The sequence below is a fragment of the Bos indicus x Bos taurus genome, chromosome 3 (genome assembly GCF_003369695.1).
Source record: "Bos indicus x Bos taurus breed Angus x Brahman F1 hybrid chromosome 3, Bos_hybrid_MaternalHap_v2.0, whole genome shotgun sequence".
NCBI lineage: Eukaryota > Metazoa > Chordata > Mammalia > Artiodactyla > Bovidae > Bos > Bos indicus x Bos taurus.
The window spans coordinates 93,571,577-93,593,373 of record NC_040078.1 but is presented as its reverse complement, the minus strand read 5'-3'; the positions used below and the strand labels follow the sequence as shown (position 1 = coordinate 93,593,373).

Here is a 21,797-nt window from a genome sequence, read left to right as displayed (position 1 = left end):
TTTGTGTAAAGACACAACGGTGTGTGGGAAAACAGGTCTTAGAACCCAGATGGTCCAGCACCAGATGCCCCTAACCTCACTGCTGTGCTGACTCACTCGTCCCTTCCTCTTGTTCAGTTGAGTTGCTTATTTATGCACCTCTGTTTTTCTCTCACACTTTCCAATTTTTCTGGAATTCTTATCCAGCCTAAACCCCAGTTCTAGAAAACATTCTCCAACACAGCACTGTCCAGCCCTGTACCCAGTAGCCCCATGGAAGGTGCAGCTCTACCCTCTCTGGGCTGTCTACTTGGTACTCGACTTTTTATTAGTGACTTATGTCAGTCCCTCTCCTACCTTGGGAGCAGAGACCATATTTGATTCATTCTGGTGTCCCAGTTCAGGTCTAGGTTTAGTGTGTAATGAATGAATAAGTTGATGTGTAGGATGAGTTAGCTGCAGCCAAGTCAGCGTGCCTGAGCCCCGTCTGTGAGGCCGCATTGCTGACCATCAGCATAATCCTGAGAACATGGACTGATAGCCATGCAGACCTGGGTTCTTGTAACTCATTTGCTCTGTGACCCCGGGTAAGTCATTTACCCTTTCTGGACTTCAGTTACCTTCTCTAACCAAGGGAGAGAAATGAGGATAAAATATAATTTGGAGTATTTTTACCTGGCCAAACTTCATTTTGTAGATGGGTAAAACTACAAAACAAAGAGAGAGGTTCAGGCTCCAAGTCTATTAGAAGAGTCTGATTGCTGAGTTCTTTCCAGCTGTGTTGTCCATCTGTGTGCCCTGAAAGCACTGCCTCCCAGCCACCCCACTGACCTTAGCAGATGCTAAGTTCCGGCCCAGAACCCTCTCACCTCTATTCCTCGGTCAATGGCTACTTTGCTCAGCCGCACAGCAATGGGGGCCTAGGGAAAAGCAAACGCTTGGTTGAGGGGATCAGTTGGTGCTCACAGGCACACAAGCTCCATGATAGGGGATGAGGTCTGGGTAGAAATCCAGCTATTCTAGTGACAGTGTTTACTTTTGTTAGTGTTATACCTACTAATTAGCTGATGTTCCTTTTCAATAATGAAGGAAGCCTAACCGATCCCTAACCCTCCTAGTCCTGACCATCTGGAATTCTCGTCAGTTAATACATGCCTCCAGCATGTACAACATACTCCACTGTACACATGCTTTCCCACCCACAGACTTGTCTAACGGTCACAGGCTGCTCCCCAGCCCTTCAGGAGGGGTTTAATTGAGGCTTAGGGTGGGGAAGCAGTTGGCCACGTTTATCCAGTCAGTGGCGAAGCTTGGATCCGATTCCCAGTCACCTTTCCCACTCCTGTCCCTTCCTCTACCCGTCTCATCTCAACAAATGCAAGCCTCCACTGAAAGCACGTTTTACCCCAGGAGGGTGAAAAAGGTCAGTAGTAGGAACTTGGACTTTGGAATCTGACAGGCCGGGGTTGAAATCCTGAGGGCCATTTTGTAGGGCCACTTGGAAGCAAGAGCACTGAAGTGACCATCTTTGCCTCATTGGTCTTGCTTCTAATTATTTTGTGCCACTGCAGGTCTGGCTCTCCATCCCCCACCACACTTCCAGGCAAGGAGTGCGTTTGCCTCCTATTTTGTTCATATTGTATTATTTGAAGGTTTTGTAAGACTTTATCAGGAAAGAACAATTTAAAAAGTCTGTTAGCATGGAAACCATAAATGAAAAAACTAGCTACATAAAGATGAACTTCAGACTGGGAAAAATACCACAGATTCAAGCAAAAATCAAGATCTGGGAGAATATATTTGTGATATTGTGACAGAAGCATTTCCTTTACAAAAAGCTTATATATATATATATATATATATATATATATATATATATATATATATATATATATACTTTTTAGCATTCACACAGTATGGAAAGCTAGTTCACAAAAAGGAAAAAAAGACATAAGGTGTGCTCAGCTTTACTTTTAAAGAAAACATAGATCAGAACAGTTAGGTGCTCCTTTTCACTTCACACTTGGGAACTGTAAAGGTTGATAATGCCCATTATCGTTGAGAAGTATTTGCACACAGAGTTGAATGGAGAGTAAACTGGAACAATGCTTCAGGAGGACAATTTGCCAAGAACTGGCAGATTAGATAGATGCCCATGCTCTTTCATGTTGTAACTCCATGTAGGCATCTACCCTATAGATTCATTTCCAAGAGTACACTAAGATGTATAAAGTTAATCACTCCAGCTATTTTTCAGGAGCATAAAGATGTCAGTAATGTGAATGTTCCTCACTAGAGTACTGGTTAAATGATGGCACATCCATACCATTAATGAAAAAGTGTGCAGTTTAAATGAATGAGGTTGATAAGTATGTGCTGAAATGAGCAACTCTCCAACATATAAGGTGAAAAAAGGAAGCTGCATCGTGCTGTGTATATTATTCAGTTTGTGTAGAAGGTGTTGGTGTGATGTGTCTTTGGGGAGAAAGGTCATGAGAATGAAGAACTTCACTTTTTGTTTTATACTTTTCCATACTGATTGAATTCTTTTCTGTGCATAGTTTGTTTTTAAACGTCAGTTAGAACTGGACTAGCCTTTAAAGGTGTGTTCCTTGTCCCCTAAATTGTCCTAAAGGAATTTAGAATTAGATATGTGAGTATATGTGTATATTTTACATGTACAATGAATATTTCTGGAAGAGTATGCGAACTGTTAACAGTGGTCATCGCTGGGGAGAGTGACTGGGGAACTGAGGACTGTTTAGGTGACCCAAAACACTTGTCTTTTTGCCAGTGACTGAAGGGTTTTAGGATGTGGGACTTTTCACTTTGAACCTGGAACAGCCCCAGGATAACAGGATCACCCTACTTTTGAGTTTTACTCTGTGTCCTTCTTATTCTTCTATCCTTTTTGATTTGTTTATCACGAATATAACTACTGATTTCTCATTGGAGAAAATTAAAACTATATAGCATGTTGTCCCTGTGTTGAAAACACACATATTTATGTTTCTGAGTGTGTGTGTACATATATGTAGTTGACCCTTGAACAACCCAGAGCTTGGGCGAACCAACTGTCCATGCAGTAAAAAATCTGCACAGAACTTAGAGAGTTCTACATCCACAAATTCAACCAACCTTGGATCGTGTAGTGCTGTAGTATGTATTTAGTGGGGGAAAAAAATCCATGTATAAGTGAACCTTCACAGTTCCAATTTGTGTTGTTCAGTGGAACACTCTGTGAAGCTCAGTTAGAAATACGATGGATCATTATGTGTTATTTGGAAATGAGAACAGTGAGTCACAGTTGCCACAGGATGTTCCATTACTTTGATGTTGAAATGGAAAATGTATTCAAATCCATATTCAAAGAGTAAAGTATATGTACTGTTTAAAGGGAAAATCTGAGTGTTAATTTCTGGACCTTGTGTTTATTGATAGGCTCTTTGAGGCTATAATCTCTGGAGCAATTTCACTGCTGGTTTTGGTAATTTGTCCACTAGAGGGCAGCTGTCTACAACAGCATCTCTTGCACTCAGGAATCTTTTCATATTTGGCACTCAGTAACTCACCTGGACGTTAAACAGGTTGCATCAGAATGCCCCAGGATTTGCATTAGTGATTCTAATACTAGTTTTTGGTAGGCTGTTGTTTTGGTATGGAAAGCTACTTTTAAATACTGGAATACTAGTAATTAGTAAAATACCATTATTTCAATATATTGAAAAGTCATGAGACCAAGCTCAAAGACCCAGTTATTTATTTTATGCAAAAAGACAAACCCTAGAGTCTACAAATAGACCCCTCAGTCTGTGTAAGTGTAATCAGTTACTACCCCGAGTCACTCAGAGTTTTTGTTATCAGTTCAGACTTTCTGACCGAGTATAAGAGAAACACGACAGCATTAAAATGAACAGCTTCAGACTCTCCATTTATGTGTGATGAAACTATAAACAAGAAATGAAGATGAAACAAATGCTTTTAAACCAAACTTACCATGTTTTTTATAGTCCTTGCCCTCAAGTAACTAAGCAAGTAAGTAAGTAAAGATCTCAAAGTTATAAAAAGAGGCAGGATAGGATTATTTGAGGGAGATTTTTTTTTCCCCCTAAGTAAGATAACTCTTTTTTACTTTTCATGATTAATACAAATATTGTGTTAATAATATTAAAATTATAGATTATGGTTAACAATATTATATTACTTTTGTAACATGTCTTTAATTTTTTGTATTTGAAATCCATTAAAGATTTAGTTTGTTCTTTAAAAATTGTGTACATGGTCTGCACTCTTTAAAATGCTAGTTATCATCTGTATTTCTGTATTATGCAGAATGGATGCCAAAACAGTGTCTGTCTTTGTGGTGGTGCAGTCACTTTCTTTGACTTTGATGAGCAGTCACTTAACCTTGTTGGGTCTGTTATAGCACAGATGCGACAGGCATAATCACCTCACCTGGATTGTTCTAACATTGGGACACTATTAAAGTACCCAGGATTGCTTGTGTCTGAAGGATGAGGGTGCACCATATGGGCTCAGTGAGTATTACAACTTAACAGAACCTGGCTCCATTTCAGCTGCTTGCCTATCTTTGTGGAAACTTGGGACGTCCCTCTGGCTCTCTTAGAGAAGTGAGAAGCCAGTGGAGCCTCTCGGGTACTTGGAGATTACATGTAGGCAGGGCCTAACCCACTCCCTGGGTATCTACACCTTTGGGGAGACTATGCTAATAGGCTATTTGAGGATTAAAAAGTATGGGTCTTAACACATGTCCTACATCATGTATTTCAAGTGCTTTTCCACCATGTAGTATGGTCGAAAGATGGGCTGGTAGTTCTTTATCTGCTTTAAAGAATCTTGCATTTTCAATTTTGGGACACATTCATGCTTTACTGTCCAGTACAATAGCCAACAGCCAGATGTGTCTGTTAGCATTAAAATATGGGAAGTGTAATTGAGAAAGTAAAATTTTAATTTAAGTAATGTGGCTAGTGGGGCTTCCCAGGTAGCTCAAGGGTAAAAAACTGCTTGGCAAGCAGGAGCCTCGGGTTCAGTCCCTGGGTTGGGAAGATCCCCTGAAGAAGGAAATGGTAGCCCACTCTAGTATATTTGCCTGTAAAATACCATGGACAAGAGGAGTCTGCTGGGCTACAGTCGGTGGAGTCGCACAGAGTCGGACATAGCAACAAAACATGGCTAGTGACTGCCTTAGTGGGTGGCACAGATAGAGATCATTTGCATCATCTCAGAAGTTCTGTTTTACAGGCTGTTCTGAGGATTTTCAAGCTTAATTGATCCCAGCGCCTCGGAACTCAATTTTCATCTTAACTTAAAATCTGATTTAGTATTATTTACTAGATGGCTGAATGGAAGCAAAATCGCCAAAGATGGTTAATTTTATAAATCTGGGAAAATGGATCTTGTGTGGTTGCATGAGACACCCTTGCCCCCTGGCTTCCGCACCTGTGATCCCCAATGGCACAGGCCCGCCTGTGCTGAGCGGCAGTCGTACCTGGGGTAGGATCTCCTGGGCCAGTGCTCGTGCCCGGTGGTAGGCAGCATTGCCCTCCTCGTTCTGGGCCACAGCGTGGTTCACCAGCCCCAGAGCCTGGGCCTGCGCCCCACTCAGTCGTCGGCCTGTGAAGATGAGCTCCTTCGCCAGGGCCACCCCCAGGCATCGAGGCAGCCTCTGAGTCCCTCCTGCCAGGATGGAGTAGGGATGGTGAATCCTCATGGAATGTGGGGGCCCAGAGGAGGCCCTGGCTGGGAGTCAGCCAAGACCTCTCAGAGGACAAGATTGGGTTAGGCTGGCGGGGAAGAGCCCAGTACATAGGGCAAAAGAGGAAAGTAGGGAATTATGCTGGATAGAATAAACAGGTAGAGGATGGATGGTGTGTGTTGAGATTACCTGCTCCTGGGAGGAGCCCTCGGGTGGTCTCGATCAGTCCCATGACAGCCGAGGAAGCTGCTTAGACAAAACAGAGTGAAGCCCCCACCCTGTCTTCCAGCTCCAATCCCAGAGGATAAGAGACACTCTGTGGGCTCTGCTCACCCTTCCAGCCAATTACTTCCCTCATGGTGCGGCTACAACCAGGCTCCTCCAGTTACTACCTTTGGAAGAGCCCTAACCTGGAAGTCAGAAGGCCCAGCACTCATCCTACCTCCACAACTCACTGAGCAACTCTCTTAGCCTTTCTGAGCTATGTGGATGGGGGAAAAAAAATGATAACGTCTCTTTTACCTGCTTTATAGAGTTGCTAAGGATTAAGTGAGGTCATGGTGCTTAGAACAAGAAGGGTTCCTGGATGATACCCAGTACCTATTTGTAAGTTAATGGATTCTTAGTCTCATGTTAACTCTGGTCTGGCCTAGAGTGTCAGTGACTCCTGCTTCTACCAGTTTTCCCTCCGAGCTTTTTGTCAGCCTGAAATTTTCCTGTATTCTGATCCACATCCTTTTTTCTGAGTTGCACTTCCTGTGAGAAGCCTTCCTTGATTGAGTGTCCCACCCCACAGGCTTCTCCTGAATTCCCTGAACACGGTCCCTCCAAACCATGCGGTATGGGAGGGAGGGGTCTACATTCACCCTCCTATCCATCAAACCCTGCAAGTTAGCTCCCCTAAACAGGCAGGTAGAACCAGAGTTGGTGCTATGACCTGACCTGGTATTTTGATGGCTTCTCTTTGCTATGTATCATGTGGATATAAAGTCCCTCTATGCCTGGGGCTACATGTTAAAAAAAAGTTATTGGTGGCAGGAGAAGTAGTAGCACCATGATGACACTCAGATCTTCTCTAAAGTAAGTAAGTAAGTAAGTGTTAGGCGCTCAGTTGTGTTTGACTCTTTACCACCCTATGAACTTTAGCCCTCCAGGCTTCTCCAAGCAAGAATACTGGAGTGGATTGCCATTTCCTTCTCCAGAGGATCTTCCTGACCCAGGGATCAAACTCAGGTCTCCTGCATTGCAAGCAGATTCTTTACTGTTTGAGCTACAGGGAAGTGTCATATCTTCTCTGATCGGCTCTAAAAAGGGCACACCTAACCACCAAGTCAGCAAGGTTAAAAAGCAATTATCTTCATCCTCCCTGCCCTCCACACTTCAAAGTTCAATTTCTCTGAGCTACTAATGCAAACCTCTGTGGACTCTGATAGAGCTACTGTAGGGCACTGTTCCTGCCCAGTCATGCTTGTGATTAACTGGGCATAGACTGCCCTCATGGCTCACCTTTGTTCACAATATGATCGATACAGCTGGCTTGGACAGAACTGGAAGACTGAATAGATACCTTTGTCCCCAACCTTCGCTCTCTGTGTTCTTTCTAGCTGTGTCAGCGGTTGCCCTGGGGTTGGTACAAACAGTCCTGAGCTGAGGGCAGCTGACTCTGAGAAGGGACGAGTCCTGTAGCAGTCAGGGGCTGGGCGGTGGGTGGGGAACCACTGCTTCCTGAATTCCTTGGCTCCCACTTTGCCTTTAGTTCTGGGGTTTGTTGGAAAGCTGAGAGCAGTGGCTGACTGCAGAATCCCCAGAATTAGCTTGTTTCATTCGCTCTTCCCTCCCACCCTTCCACACCTCTCCCTGTACCCAGTACCTGCCACTCGGAGGTCACAGGCCAGGGCAAGTTCCAGGCCTCCACCCAAGGCAAACCCATCCATAGCTGCAATGGTGGGTGCAGGGAATGCTGCTGTGGAGACAAAGGAGGGCTCAGCCTGTGAGGCCCTGGTAGGACCAGGACAGTGTCTCAGGGTAGGAGATGGTCTAGCTGGTTGTGATAGAAGGCTTCATTGGTCCCAAGTTTGGGGACCTTACCTGGTACCTCAGCCAGGTTATCTTAGCAGTCATTTTTCCCACTGGGGCAAGTTGTGGGATCTGCTGGGGAATAGGAGTGGGGAGATGGATGGGCAGGGTGATGCCTGGTCAGGCCCACCCTCCTGTGGGCCTCCCCAGGACCCGCCTTTTTACTCTCCCTTCTCATTCTGTGTGCTGAGAACAGAATTGAATCTGACATGGGGAAGGCCAACGGGCAAACAGGTGATGATGACCCAGGGTGATCGGTGATCTGAGAAAGGAAGCTTGGATGATGGGCCAGGGATGGCTTCCTGGAGGAGGTGGCACTGGTTGTCTTAAAAAATGCATGAACAGTTCAGATGGCCTAGGAGAGATATTCCAGAAAAAGAACAAGCATTTATCAAAGCCTGCAAGCATGCTTGCTGAAAGTTGACTCTGGAATGGCCAGGCTTGTACCCTCAGGGCACAGGGGCTGGGGGTCAGAACTAGCAGGGCACTAATGCTGGGGAGCCAGTGCCCTTTGGACCCTCGTGGCACCCTCCTCCTTGTAGAATTCCTTGTCCCTGCCCCCTCTCCCTGGGAGGATCATCTCTCCACAGAGCTCACAACAGAAACCATTCTGTCTTTAGGGTATGGTAGATTGGGTGAGGCTGGGATCAGCAGGACTCCTGAATGCGCCCCTCCTCCCCACTCCAGAACCCTCACCAATCTCAGTCATCAGGCCTCGAAGCCGCTGGACAAAGAGCCCCACTTCTGCCTCACTCATCTGCTCCCGCTCCTTCAGGTCTGCACCTGCAGATGCAAGGGTGACAGCCCTTGGGAAATGACCTGGCACTGAATCCCAGGCTGTCAAAGGATCCAGCAATGGAAACCTGAAGAGAAGCGGCCAGAGAGGAAAGAGAAACACCAGGAAAACTCGTCAGGGAAGCCAGGGAGGGAGGAGGGTGGGCAAAAAAAGACACAACAACAACAAAAAGGTGAATTGGATTTCATCACAATTAAAAACTAATGCATCAGAAGAGATTATGAAGAGAGCAAAGACGACCCATGAATGGAAGGAAATAACTTGCAAATCATACATCTGGTAAGGAACTGATATCTATGATATATAAAGATTTCCTACAACTAAAAACAAATAAAAAGGACTTCCCTGGTGGTCCAGTGGTTTAAGACTCCATGCTTCCACTGCAGGGGGCACGGTTTGATCCCTGTTTGGGGAACTAAGATCATGCAAGTTGTGCAGAGTGGCCAAAAACAAACAAAGGACTTGAGTAGACATTTCTCCAAGGAAAATAAGCCAGTGAGATTTCCCGGCTAGTCCAGTGGCTAAGATTGGGCTTCTAATGCAGGTGGCCCAAGTTCCATCCCTAGTTGGGGAACTAGAGCTCTCATGCCGGAACTGAAAGGTGGCATGTCACAGAAGACTGAAGATCCTGCGTCCCTCAACGAAGACCCAGTGCAGCCAAATATTTAAAAAAGAAGATAAGGCAGTAAGCACTGGAGAGTGTGTTCAGCATCATTGGGGAAATGCAAGTAAAAACCACAATAGGATAGTGCTTTGTACCCATTCAGACGGTGATTATAAGTAACAAAAAAGTGTTGACATTGGTGTGGAGAACTCTGATGTACCGCTGGTAGGAATCTCAAATGATACAGCTGCCGTGAAAAATATTTTGGTGCTTCCTCCCAAAGTTCAAAGTAGGATTACTCTGTGGTCCAGCCACTTTACTCCTAAGTATATACCCCAAAGAATTGAAAGCAAGGACTCAAAACAGATAGGTGCACACCAATGTTCGTAGCAGTATTAATCACAACAGCCAAAATGTGGGAACCACCCAAGTCCCTCAACAGATGGATTAAAAAAATGTGGAATATATATGTGAAAAAGAATATTATTCTCTTTTAAAAAAGATAGAAATTCTGCAATATGCTACAATGTGGATGAACATGAAGTACATGATGCTAAGTGAAATAAGCTAGCCATGAAAGGACAAATGGATGATTCTACTTAAATACTTAGAGTAAGCAAATTCGTAAAGATAGAGAGTAGAATGGAGGTTACTGGGTGTTAGGGAAATGGGGAGGAATTGCTTCAGTGTATAGTTTATTGAGATGATGAAAGTTTTCTGGAAATGGATAGTGGTGATTGTTGAATAACCTTGTGAATGCACTTAATGCCAGTGAATTTTACACTTAAAAGTGATTAAAATGTAAATTTTGTGATTAAATGTAAATTTTGTGTAATGTACATATTTTTGACAAGTCATAAAACACATTAAATAGTAATAAAATAAAAATTTATTATTCCTGTTTTATTGAGAAATAATTGGCATACAGCAGGTATAATTATTTTTTAAAAGAAGGGCTTGGTTGAGGAGTGAGTGCAGGGACAGTGGCATGGGGGGGACAGGGTCCTTGGTAAGAGTAGTGACAGTGGAGGTTCACTGAAGGCCAGACAGCCGGAGCCTGAGTCATGAATAGGGGGTGAACGTACTCTCTGCAAGTCCTAGATTATGGGAAAGTCAGTTGGGAGAGCCCTTGAGAGTCTGATTACTCCTAGCCCCTCAGTGACAAATGGGGAAACTGAGGCCCAGAGAGAGACAGGGACTAGCCCAGGACTCCAGAGCAAATCAGGGGCAGATTCAGACCTCCTGCACGCCCCCTGCTTTCCTGTCCTTCGCTGGAGGGGTGAGGAGCGGGGCTAACAGTCATGAAGTGACCGTGATGGAAGACGTCAGACCATGGGGGAGCCAAAGGAAGAGGCCGGAGTAGGAGGAGGGCCTCGATCAGGGCAGTGGGGTCAGGCAGACTGGTCCGCATACTTCCCTTGCCACCTCCCGCCCCAGGCTGCTCACCGGGATCCTGACAGTTGAGGCCTGGGGACTGAGCCACATGCCCTTGAAACTGCCTAAGAATCACTCGCTTCCCACCCTCGCCCTCCGCAGCCTCTTCCCGTCTCCCTGGTGTCCCCTCCAGAGCCACCGCAGAGTCAGTTCTTAGCTCAACTCTCATTCGCTTGCTTCTTGTAGTGGGCCTGGGATGCAGCATTTCTCATCTTTGAAAGGAAGTGCGTAGTGCTTGCCCTGTTGTGAGGACCAAATGGTGCAGAGACATGGAAGAGTTTCGTTGACAGGGACTGAAATCTTGTAGTGGGCAAAGGGGCAGTAAGTCAGTCCTATCTTGGCCACAGACCTGGTGAGTGTCGTTGGACTCCGTTTTCTCATTTCCTCAATGCAGTGTCAGAACAGAAAGAACAGGGATTTGGGGGTCAGAAAGGTCAAGTTCTAACCGAATTCTCACTGGCTGTGTTGCTCTAAGCAAGGAGTTTCACCTCTGAGTGCATATCTTTAAATGGGAATGAGTCCTGTGCTGTGTGCTAAGTCGCTTCAGTCATGTCCAACTCTTGGCACCCTCATGGACTGTAGCCCGCCAGGCTCCTCTGTCCATGGGGATTCTCCAGGCAAGAATACCGTAGTGGGTTGCCATTTCCTTCCACAGGGAATCTTCCCGTCCCAGGGATCAAACCAGTGTCTCCTGTATCCCCAAGTGGGTTCTTTACCACTAGGGCAACCTGGGAAGCCCGAGTCCTGTGCTAAAACAACCTAACTGTTCCCTAAATGCAGGCTGGTGGGAGCCCTGCTGAGCCCCGGGTTGGGGGCAAGGAAGGAAACCCACCTGCGCAGAACACACCCTTCACTCCACTCCTGAAGATCAGGACACGCACTTGACGGTCCTCCCGAAGCTGGGCCAGAGCTTCCAGCAGCTGCAGAGGAGACCAGATCAGATACCTCCCAGCTCAGCCCCTCCCACCCTGGTGCCCGCCCTTACTCACCTGACTGACGAAGACGTTCCCCAGGGCATTGCGGGCACTGGGTCTGTTCATCAGAATCTCAGCAATTCCTGCAGGGGACAGGGCAGCGTTGGGTGAGCCAGCTGCCCTGCTCACTCCTGGGCTGGGGCCTGGGATCTGGGCAGCCTCTACCCTTGATGAGCAGTGTGACCTGGGGCAAGTCACACACACTCAGGCCTCAGTTTTTCCACCCATAAAATCGGGAGAATAACCCTTGCCCTTTCTGCCTCACAGAAGTGGAAGGGCTTGAGAACCTCAGAGCACCATGGGGAGAGGGACGAGAATGACTGCCCCAGTGGTTCCTGCCTGCTTCTGCCATTGCGAGACACACACACACACACCTACACACCCCTTCTTCAATTTCACATATGTCTCTCCATGTGATTCTTTTCTCTACAGCCAGACTTCTTCCTCTCGAGCTGAATGAGTTATGATAACACTACCATGCAGAAATCTTGTGTGCCCTGACTCAGTCACTGCTCCCACCTCCCCCCAAAAGTAACAACTCTCCTGACTTTTTTCCTCCTGACTTTTTATGGTGATCACTTCCTTGCATTTCTTTACAATTTTATCACACAGATGGTCATCTCCAGACCATATAGTTTAGACTTGCTAATTAATTAACAAAAGAAAACTCTTAAAAGCTTGTTAAAATCCTTAGGTTCTGCTTCTAGCCCTGTCTTTTGCTCAAAGATATTTATTAAAGAACTTGAGGCGGGACTTCCCTGATGGTCCAGTGGCTAAGACTCCCTTAATGCAGGAAGCCTGTGTTCAATCCCTGGTCAGGGAACTAGATCCCATGTGCTGCAACTAAGATCCCAAATACTGCAGCTAAGACTGGCACAGCCAAAGAGAAAAAAAGAACGTGGGGCATTTGACCTGTAAGATTTCCTGCAGCATGGAATTTACTGATTGCACACTCATAGGACAAGCGAGCAGACGCCTCTGTCATAGGAATTTAGCAGCTAATCCAGAGGCTTGAGCACATTCACATTCTGTCCTCTTTGGCAAGAGAATATCCTTTGCCCTACTCATGTGATATTCTTTCATGAGCACCAGTGAAACTTCTTGAAAGGCTTTTCCATTTTCAGTTAAAAATTTTCTTGCCTTCCATTCTCATAAGTCTTCTCCAGTCTAGCTCCCACCCCATCGCTTGGCAGAAACTGCTCTCACCTAAGTGAGACCAGTGTAACCAGTGTAATCACATCACTAACCGAGGGACATATTTCCATCCTTGTCCCAGGCTCAGCAACAATTAACTCTCCTGACCAAACACCTGTTCCTCCTTGAACATTTTCTGCTCGGCCTTTTTTTTTTTTAGTGGACAGGTTTTTTTTTTCAGAACAATTTTAGGTTCACAGCAAAATGGAGTAGAAAGTGCTTACCTGATGGTTCAGAGGGTAAAGAATATGCCTGCAATGCAGAAGACCCGGGTTCAATCCCTGGGTTTGGAAGATTTTCTGAAGAAGGAAGTGGCAACCCACTCCAGTATTATTGCCTGGAGAATTCCATGGACAGAGGAGCCTGGCAGGCTACAGTTCATGGGATTGAAAAGAGTCGGACATGACTGAGAAAGTGCAGAAGTTCCCATAAATCCTCTGCCCAATGCACATGTGTAGCCTCCCACCAGAGTGGGACATTTGTTACCAAGATTAACTTCTATGCATATGTCATTATCACCCAGCTTTCATGTTTACATTGGGGTTTACTCTCGGTGTTGCATATGCTATGGGTTTTGACAAACGTATAACAACATGTACCTGCCTGTGGCTCCACATTTTCCTGGCCTTCCTACGTCTCAGATGATCCCCTGCACTTCTTTTCTAGGTTTTCTTCTACCCAATTTAAAAATTCTTAAATCATTTATTCAACATATATCTGTAATAAATAAGTCTTGGGGATATAATGTACATCATGGTGACTAGAGTTAAGAATATTTGAAAGTTGCTAAAACTGTACATCTTATAAGTTCCCCTCACTCACACAAAAATGTGTAAGTGGGTGGTGATGGATCTTAACTACATTTACTGTGGGGATTACTGCACAATATATACAAATACTGAACTGTTACGTTGTACATGTGAAACAAATGAAACAAAGCAAAGGCTAACAGAGTTTTGCCAAGAGAACACACTGGTCATAACAAACACCCTCTTCCAACAACACAAGAGAAGACTCTACAAATGGACATCAGCAGATGGTCAATTCTGAAATCAGATTGATTAATATTCTTTGCAGCCAGATGGAGCAGCTCTATACAGCCAGCAAAAACAAGACCAGGAGCTGACTGTGGCTCAGATCATGAACTTACTGCAAAATTCAGACTTAAATTGAAGAAAGTAGGGAAAACCACTAGACCATTCAGGTATGACCTAAATCAAATCCCTTACCCATTATACAGTGGAAGTGACAATTAGATTCAAAGGATTAGATTTGATAGAGTGCCTGAAGAACTATGGATGGAGGTTCGTGACACTGTATAGGGAGGCAGTGATAAAGACCATCCCCAAGAAAAAGAAATGCAAAAAGGCAAAATGGTTGTCTGATGAGGCCTTACAAATAGCTGAAAAAGAAGAGAAGCTCAAGGCAAAGGAGAAAAGGAAAGATAGACCCATTTGAATGCAGCATTCCAAAGAATAGCAAGGAGAGATAAGAAAGCCTTCCTCAGCAATCAGTGCAAAGAAATAGAGGAAAACAGTAGAATGGGAAAGACTAGAGATCTCTTCAAGAAAATTAGAGATACCAGGGGAAGATTTCATGCAAAATGGGCACAATAAAGGACAGAAATGCTATGGACCTGACAGAAGCAGAAGATATTAAGAAGAGGCTGCAAGAATACATAGAAGACCCTACATAACCACAATGGTGTGATCACCCACCTAGAGCCAGACATCCTGGAATGTGAAGTCAAGTGGGCCTTAGGAAGCATCACTATGAACAAAGCTAGTGGAGGTGATGGAATTCCAGTTGACCTATTTCAAATCCTGAAAGATGATGCTGTGAAAGTGCTGCACTCAATATGCCAGCACATTTGGAAAACTCAGCAGTGGCCACAGGACTGGAAAAGATCAGTTTTCATCCCAATCCTAAAGAAAGCCAATGCCAAAGAATGTTCAAACTACTGCACAATTGCACTCATCTCACATGCTAGTAAAGTAATGCTCAAAATTCTCCAAGCCAGGCTTCAACAGTACCTGAACTATGAACTACCAGATGTTCAAGCTGGATTTAGAAAAGGCAGAGGAAGCAGAGATCAAATTGCCAACATCCACTGGATCACCAAAAAAGCAAGAGAGTTCCAGAAAAACATCTATTTCTGCTTTATTGACTACACCAAAGCCTTTGACTGTGTGGATCACAACAAACTGTGGAAAATTCTTAACAGTGGTAGGAATTCCAGACCACCTTACCTGCCTCCTGAGAAATGTACATGTAGGTCAAGAAACAACAGTTAAAACTGGACAGGAACAACAGACTGGTTCTAAATCAGGAAAGGAGTATGTCAAGGCTGTATATTGTTTCCCTGCTTATTTAACTTATATGCAGAGTACATCATGAGAAATGCTGGGCTAGATGAAGCACAAGCTGGAATCAAGATTGCCAGGAGAAATAACAATAAACCTCGAATACACAGATGACAGCATCCTTATGGCAGAAAGCAAAGAACTAAAGAGCCTCTTGATGAAAGTGAAAGAGAAGAGTGAAAAACGTGGCTTAAAACTCAACATTCTGAAAACGAAGATCATGGCATCTGGCCTCATCACTTCTTGACAAATAGATGGGGAAACGAAACAGTGACAGATGTTATTTTCTTGGGCTCCAAAATCATTGCAGATGGTGACTGCAGCCATGAAATTAAAAGATGCTTGCTCCTTGGAAGAAAAGCTTTGACCAGCGTAGACAGCATTATTAAAAAGCAGAGACATTACTTTGCCGACAAAGATCCATCTAGTCAAAGCTATGGTTTTTCCAGTAGTCATGTATGGATGTGAGAGTTGGACCATAAAGAAAGCTGAGTGCTGAAGAATTGATGCTTTTGAACTGTGGTGTTGGAGAAGACTCTTGAGAGTCCCTTGGACTGCAAGATCCAACCAGTCAATCCTAAAGGAAATCAGTGCTGAATATTCATTGGAAGGGCTGATGCTGAAGCTGAGCCTGATGTGAAGAGCTAACTCACTGGAAAAGACCCTGATGCTGGGAAAGATTGAAGGCGGGAGGAGAAAGAGAAAAGGGAGGATGAGATAGTTGGATGGTATCACTGACTGGATGGACGTGAGTTTGAGCAAGCTGCAGGAGTTGGTGATGGACAGGGAAAGCTGGCGTGCTGCAGTGCATGGGGTCGCAAAGAGTCAGACATGACTGAGCGACTGAACTGAACATCTGAAACTAATATGTCAATTGTATTTTGATTAAAAAACCACTTCTTAACAAAAGATAACCACACAAAAGAAGATATACAAATAACCACTAAGCACATGAAAAGATATTTAATTTTATTAGTCTCAAATAAATGAGAGTTTAAAAAAAGCCTAGATATGGCTGTACACCAAATACAATGACTAAAACTAAGAAGACGAAAAATAAAAACCAAGTGTTGGTTATTAAAAAAAAAACAAACCTGAATATCTAGCAAACAACTTTGATGTATAATAAATTGTGGGAGTTACAAGGATATGTACCAATCCCTGTCTTCAAGGGATTGTTGTATTAGTGCTTATAGCCTAATATAAGTAAATGATAATATGAGGTCATAAGTAAAATAAATACATAAAGTACTATAGGATTATAAATGGTAGTTCATAAATGGTAGCATTTGAGCAAGGTGGAAATAGGTAAAAAAATGTCATCTTCAGAGTGAGGGGAAGTGTGAAAAATACTACATGTAAGAGACTACTCCATTTGAAAAATATTTTATCGAATGTGTTAATGTCTATTGTACAGCAAAGTGATTCAGCTATATACATATATATTCCTTTTCCTATTCTTTTCCATTATGATTTGTCACAAGATATTGAATATAGTTCCCTATGTTATACAGTAGGACCTTGTTTATCCATTCTGTATATAATAGTTTGCAAAGTAGTTGAAGTTCCGGAAAGGTCAATCCAAGATCTCTTTATTCAGTCGTTTGTACAGTTATGTATTTAACACACGCTGGCCTCTGTACTAAACACTGATGTCAGAGACTAGAGCAGACTCAGTCCCTGTCCTCTTAGATCCTAAAAGTCTAACAGAGGAGATCGACACTCAACAAGTAATTACTATTTGTGACGAGTACATGGGGGAAAAAAAGACAGGAGGATAGGGGTTTAGAGTGGGCAGAGGGGGAGCCCTAGTGTAGAAGATCAGCAGTGACCTCCTGGGGGAAGAAGTGACCTTTCAGCTGAGAGCTGAGGAATAAATAGGAGTTAGCCAGACAAAAGTGTGTGTGTGTGTTGGTGGGGAAAAGCCTATTTCAGAGAGGGAGTGGCACAGATGAGGGCCCTGAGTGCAGCAGAGCGGGTACTATAGGGTTTATATTGCTGGGCCTTTAATGTTTTTTGGCTGCACCTGAGAATTAAACCAACATAAAACAGATTAACAGGAGAAAAGCATACGAATTTGTTCAAGTTTTATGTAACACAGGACTCCTCAAAAGGAAATGAAGACCCCTAGAAATGGTAGGTCCACATGCTATGACAAACCTAGGCAGCGTGTTGAAAAGAAGAGACATTACTCTGCTGAAAAAAGTCTGTATAGTCCAGGCTGTGGTCTTCCCAGTGGTCATGGATGCTTGTGAGAGTGTAAAAGACACACCTTTTAGTGTCTTTACAGTGGACCACAAAGAAGGCAGAGTGCCAAAGACTGTGCCAAACACCTTCGAACTGTGGTGCTGGAGAAGACTCCTGACAGTCCCTTGGACAGCAAGGAGATCAAACCAGTCAATCTTAAGGGAAATCAACGCTGAATACTCATTGGAAGGACTGATGCTGAAGCTGAAGCTCTGTATTACGGTCACCTGATGTGAACAGCCGACTCTTTGGAAAAGTCCCTGATGCTGGGAAAGATCGAGGGCAGAAGGAGAAGAGGGCATCAAGGATGAGATGGCCAGATGGCATCATCCATGTAATGAATATGAACTTGGGCAAACTCTGGGAGACAGTGAGGGACAGGGAGGCCTGGTGTGCTGCAGTCCACGGGGTCAAAAGAGACGAACACAACTGTGTTGACACAACACAACAAGCTTTTACAGTAGGAAGAGCAGCAACTGTGGCAAAGTTAACTGTGTGGGAGGCTACAGGAAGATAAGGCCTGTTTCTACACAGTTGTCCACACTTGTCTGTTTCAACACACTTGTCCGTACAGGATTCTCTTGGCTTCAACTCCCTGTTGAAGAATATTTTTTTTAATCTCCAGTTTCAGGAAGGGCATTTTTCAAACGGGAGTTCTTATCTTCTGTTTTCAGTAAGAAATGCCCTTCTTGCATCTGCTGTTTATTTCAAGCGGCTTTAGCTCAAGATTATCCCTATGCCAATGTAGCATATTTCTTGGCGGGGGGAGGGGGGCACCTTTTAGTGTCTTCCAGAACTGGAGGAGTTCAGAGGAAAGGGAGAGCCCCGTGAGGCGTGACAGGAGTCAGGAGGGCTGCGCTTGCTTGTCTGCCCCTTCTCCTTCCCGCTTCCCGTGTGCTTGGCTCCTGTACACGCAGGACTTCCCCGCACACCCAGCCTGCTCTCCTCTGAGCTCCAAGCCTGAAAATCCTGCTGCTCACTTGACATCTAGACCAACATGTCAAAAAATGATCAGTCTTTCTTCTGCTCCTTTGGTGAGTGAATGATATATCAACTCGGAGGTCTCTCCTGTTGCCGGGGTCCAGCCCCGGCTGATCCAGGGTATTCGAAGGGGAGACGGCTTATTCAAATGTTAATTAGAGATGTAAAGAGTAATAGAATGAGGATAGCTCAGTAGGAAAATTCAGTGGAGAAAAGAAGCTGAGTAGCTTGGTTTACGTGGAAAATCAATATAACCCGTGACACGAGGTTAGCTCTGACCACGGAGGCCGCAGGCGCCCTCTCGAATAGCGGAAGGTGCCCCACCTTAGACACCTTCTCAAGTGGGTCTTAGAAGCCCAGGCAAATAAATGGTCGCAAGGATATCCGCGCTCCAGATGGAGACTCAGCTGGAGGTCAAGGAGAAAAATGACATGGGGAGACCAAGCATTGGTGAGCAAGGCCCGTAGCTTTATTTTCAACAGGGGCTTATATACCCTAAGTTACACATAGAGGATAATAGGGGATGCAAAGTCAGCAGTTTTTGATCCTTATCAAAAACTGGGGTTTCTTTCCTGCAAATTTATCGTATACAAATGGTTTAGGTGATTTACATCATCTTCTGGCCAGAAGGCCTATTAACATTTTATGGCTCTTGACAAAGACTTATCAACCATAAGACTTATTTTCTCTAAGTAATTATTTTAAGGTTTGGTGCCATCTTCCGAAGATAAAATTGCATTCCTATAGGGCGGATGTGTAATGGGTTTACAACAAAGGAAAGAATTTATTACCTTAAGGGTCTGAAGTTACTAACACCAAGGCCACTACTTATTTTTTCTACATAGCAACTATATTAATTAATACACATTCAAGGATACAATTCAGGAGATGTGAAAACTTGGCAACAAACATTGGCTCATCAATGAAATCTTTTACTAGTTTTATTCTGACAGTTTCTAACTCTCTGAAAGGCTCTAAGCTATTTGAATATCTTAAGCTTCCTGTGCCTCTGGAGGCTGGGAGACTGTAAACAATCGTATGCATAGCTGTAGGAATCCGGGTAAACTTGTCAGGCGAGTTAGAGAGCCACCTGAGGGGTTTGGATTTAAACACTCCTAGTTGCCCAGGAACTTTATTAATTGGAGCTGTAAGTTAGCTCTTGGACAGAGAGAGTGAGATGGTGGTGGGGGACAGGCCCCAGTAAAGTCAGAGGTGAGAGCACAAAGCAGTAAAGTAGGCAGACTCTGGTTTTTTGGGGGTAGATGCTCGAGAATATCCAGGCGGACTCCTGAGGCTCGATCCCGCCTTTGCGTACGCCGAGCCTCCTTCCTCATGACCTTTGTCACGAGTGGAATGCCTCACCAGCTCCCGGCATCCTGTTGCCTCCATTTTTCTGACACTTGAAGTTTACTCAGTGTCCGAGGCAGACGATTCAACCTCTTGGATCTCAGACCTTGCAGCTCACACCCTGCCCTCCTGCAGCCACTAAGCTGATAGGCTCTTCCTTCTACTGCGTGAATGCCCCAGCTGGCCCACTGTCCTCAGTTTTGCCTCCCCTTCCCCTTCCACATTCATTCCCTCATTTGGGTCAAAGTCATCTTTCTAACCCAAATCTGACCATATTCTTCTTGCTTCCCTTTTCATCAGAATTCAGTCTAAATCCTTATTACCACCCAAAAGATTCCCTACAATCTGGCCTTTGTACATCACTCTGGCCTCATGTGCCAAATCAGGGCCAAGTGTGGGGGACAGAGACCGACTCTGGGCAGAGGCTCAAATATGCTTATGCCTTCTCGCTTGTTTCCCCTCCTGTAAAATGTCCGGATGGATTAGAGGAATGTGTTCACCAATCCCTTGGTCTTCAAAGGCCTCATTCTTTTCTCTCAGTGTACCTAGCTTGGTGGAACAAGCAGCATTTATTAAGATGGTGTTCTCAGTGTGAGTTGATCTGAGATACCCAGAAGGGCCAGTGAAAGTTCTGGTGCTCTCAAGGACAAGGCTTTACAGCCACAGTTAGAGAACTGTGGTCTAGGACAGAGAAATGTAACATGCAGTCTAGCTGGCTTCGTCAGCCTCCCTGGAAACCTTCATAAAACTCTTTGAGCCCCGCAGGCCTGGAGGTCCCACTGAGGAACTCAGATGTCCCAAAGGTCCTCCTCTCCAGAAAAGAAAATGTCGCAACCTGGGGAAGGGAAACTGGTGGATACAGAGGAACCACATCAGAAGGGTTGAGGAGAACAGTCTAGGTCCAAGGTCACTGTGGCAGATAGACTTTAGAGTGGCCCCAGTGTTCATATCCTGAATAATCCCCTTCCCTTGAATGTGTGGGCAGAACCTGTGAATTGCTTCTAACCAAGAGAACCACAGGTAAGGTCATAAAAGATCACTTCTAAGATTAGGTCCAATTACATGACAAAGATAATGAGATGTCACTTCTGTGATTAGTTTATAATGTATATAAGACCCTGTACTGGACTTCCCTGGTGGTCCACTGGTAAAGAATCTGCCTGCCAATGCAGAGGACGTGGGTTCATTTCCTGACCCAGGAAGATTTCACACACTGCAGGGCAGTTAAGCTAATTCACCACAACTACTGCCCAGTCCTTAAACCCTTGAGCCACAACTGTTGAAGCCTGAGTGCGCTAGAGCCCAAGCTCTGCAACAAGGAGCCAGCGCCATGAGAAGCCTGCACATGGCGACTAGAGAGTAGCCCCTGCTCTCGGCAACTAGAGAAAGCCTGCGTGCAGGAAGAACCAGAGCAGCCAAAACTAAGTAAAATTTTAAAAGACTGTATTACTAGCACACACTAGTGGGCCCATGGATACGGTCCTGTGGCAGGGTCCACAGGGCAGCCTCCAGGAGCTCAGAGTGGCCCCTGGCCAACAGGAAGAAAACAGGACTTCAGTACTACAACAATACGATATGAATTCTGTCAATAGCCTGAGGAACCTGGAAGCAGATCCATCCCCAGTTAAGCCTATGATGAGAGACCATAGCCCCTGCCAACTCTGGGATTGCAGCCTGCTAAAACCCTGAAGAAGAGAACCCAGCAAAACTGTGCCTGGACTTCTGACCTATGGAAACTATGAGATAATAAGTGTATGCTATTTTAAGCAACAGTCTGTGGTAATATGTTATGTGGCAATAGAAAACAAATATAGTCATTACATCCTGGGATTGACAGGAACTTTCCTCTCTCCTCTTCACTTTCCTGTTCTGTCTTTCCTTTTTCTCTGGCTAACTCTCTCCCATATTTCATCTCTAGCTCCCTCTTGCAGAATGCAAATATGGTGCTCGGCTGAAGTCACAGCTCAGTCACATCCCAGCTCCATAGCCTTGGACAAGTTACTTTATCATTCTGACCTTCACTTTCCTGATCTATAAATAGAAATACTAAAAAGGTTGTAATGAAGATTAAGAGATAATGTCC

The 21,797-nt window shown here is 44.7% G+C and overlaps 1 protein-coding gene across 7 annotated transcripts in view; it reads right to left on the bottom strand.

The window, feature by feature from the left end:
* Positions 1 to 21,797, bottom strand: part of ECHDC2 (enoyl-CoA hydratase domain containing 2) — a 30,537-nt gene that overhangs the window by 2,079 nt on the left and 6,661 nt on the right. Inside the window, exons 2-8 of one of the 7 annotated variants that reach the window (XM_027537229.1) lie at positions 11,598 to 11,665; positions 11,441 to 11,528; positions 8,471 to 8,557; positions 7,569 to 7,658; positions 5,888 to 5,947; positions 5,492 to 5,679; positions 849 to 899 (exon numbers count right to left, since the gene is read on the bottom strand). In XM_027537229.1, coding sequence (XP_027393030.1) covers positions 849 to 899; positions 5,492 to 5,679; positions 5,888 to 5,947; positions 7,569 to 7,658; positions 8,471 to 8,557; positions 11,441 to 11,528; positions 11,598 to 11,665 — 632 coding nt within the window. Of the gene's footprint in view, positions 1 to 848; positions 900 to 5,491; positions 5,680 to 5,887; positions 5,948 to 7,568; positions 7,662 to 8,470; positions 8,558 to 11,440; positions 11,529 to 11,597; positions 11,666 to 21,797 lie in introns of all 7 variants that reach the window. The other 6 variants (XM_027537227.1, XM_027537228.1, XM_027537231.1 and 3 more) reach the window with 6 other exon arrangements.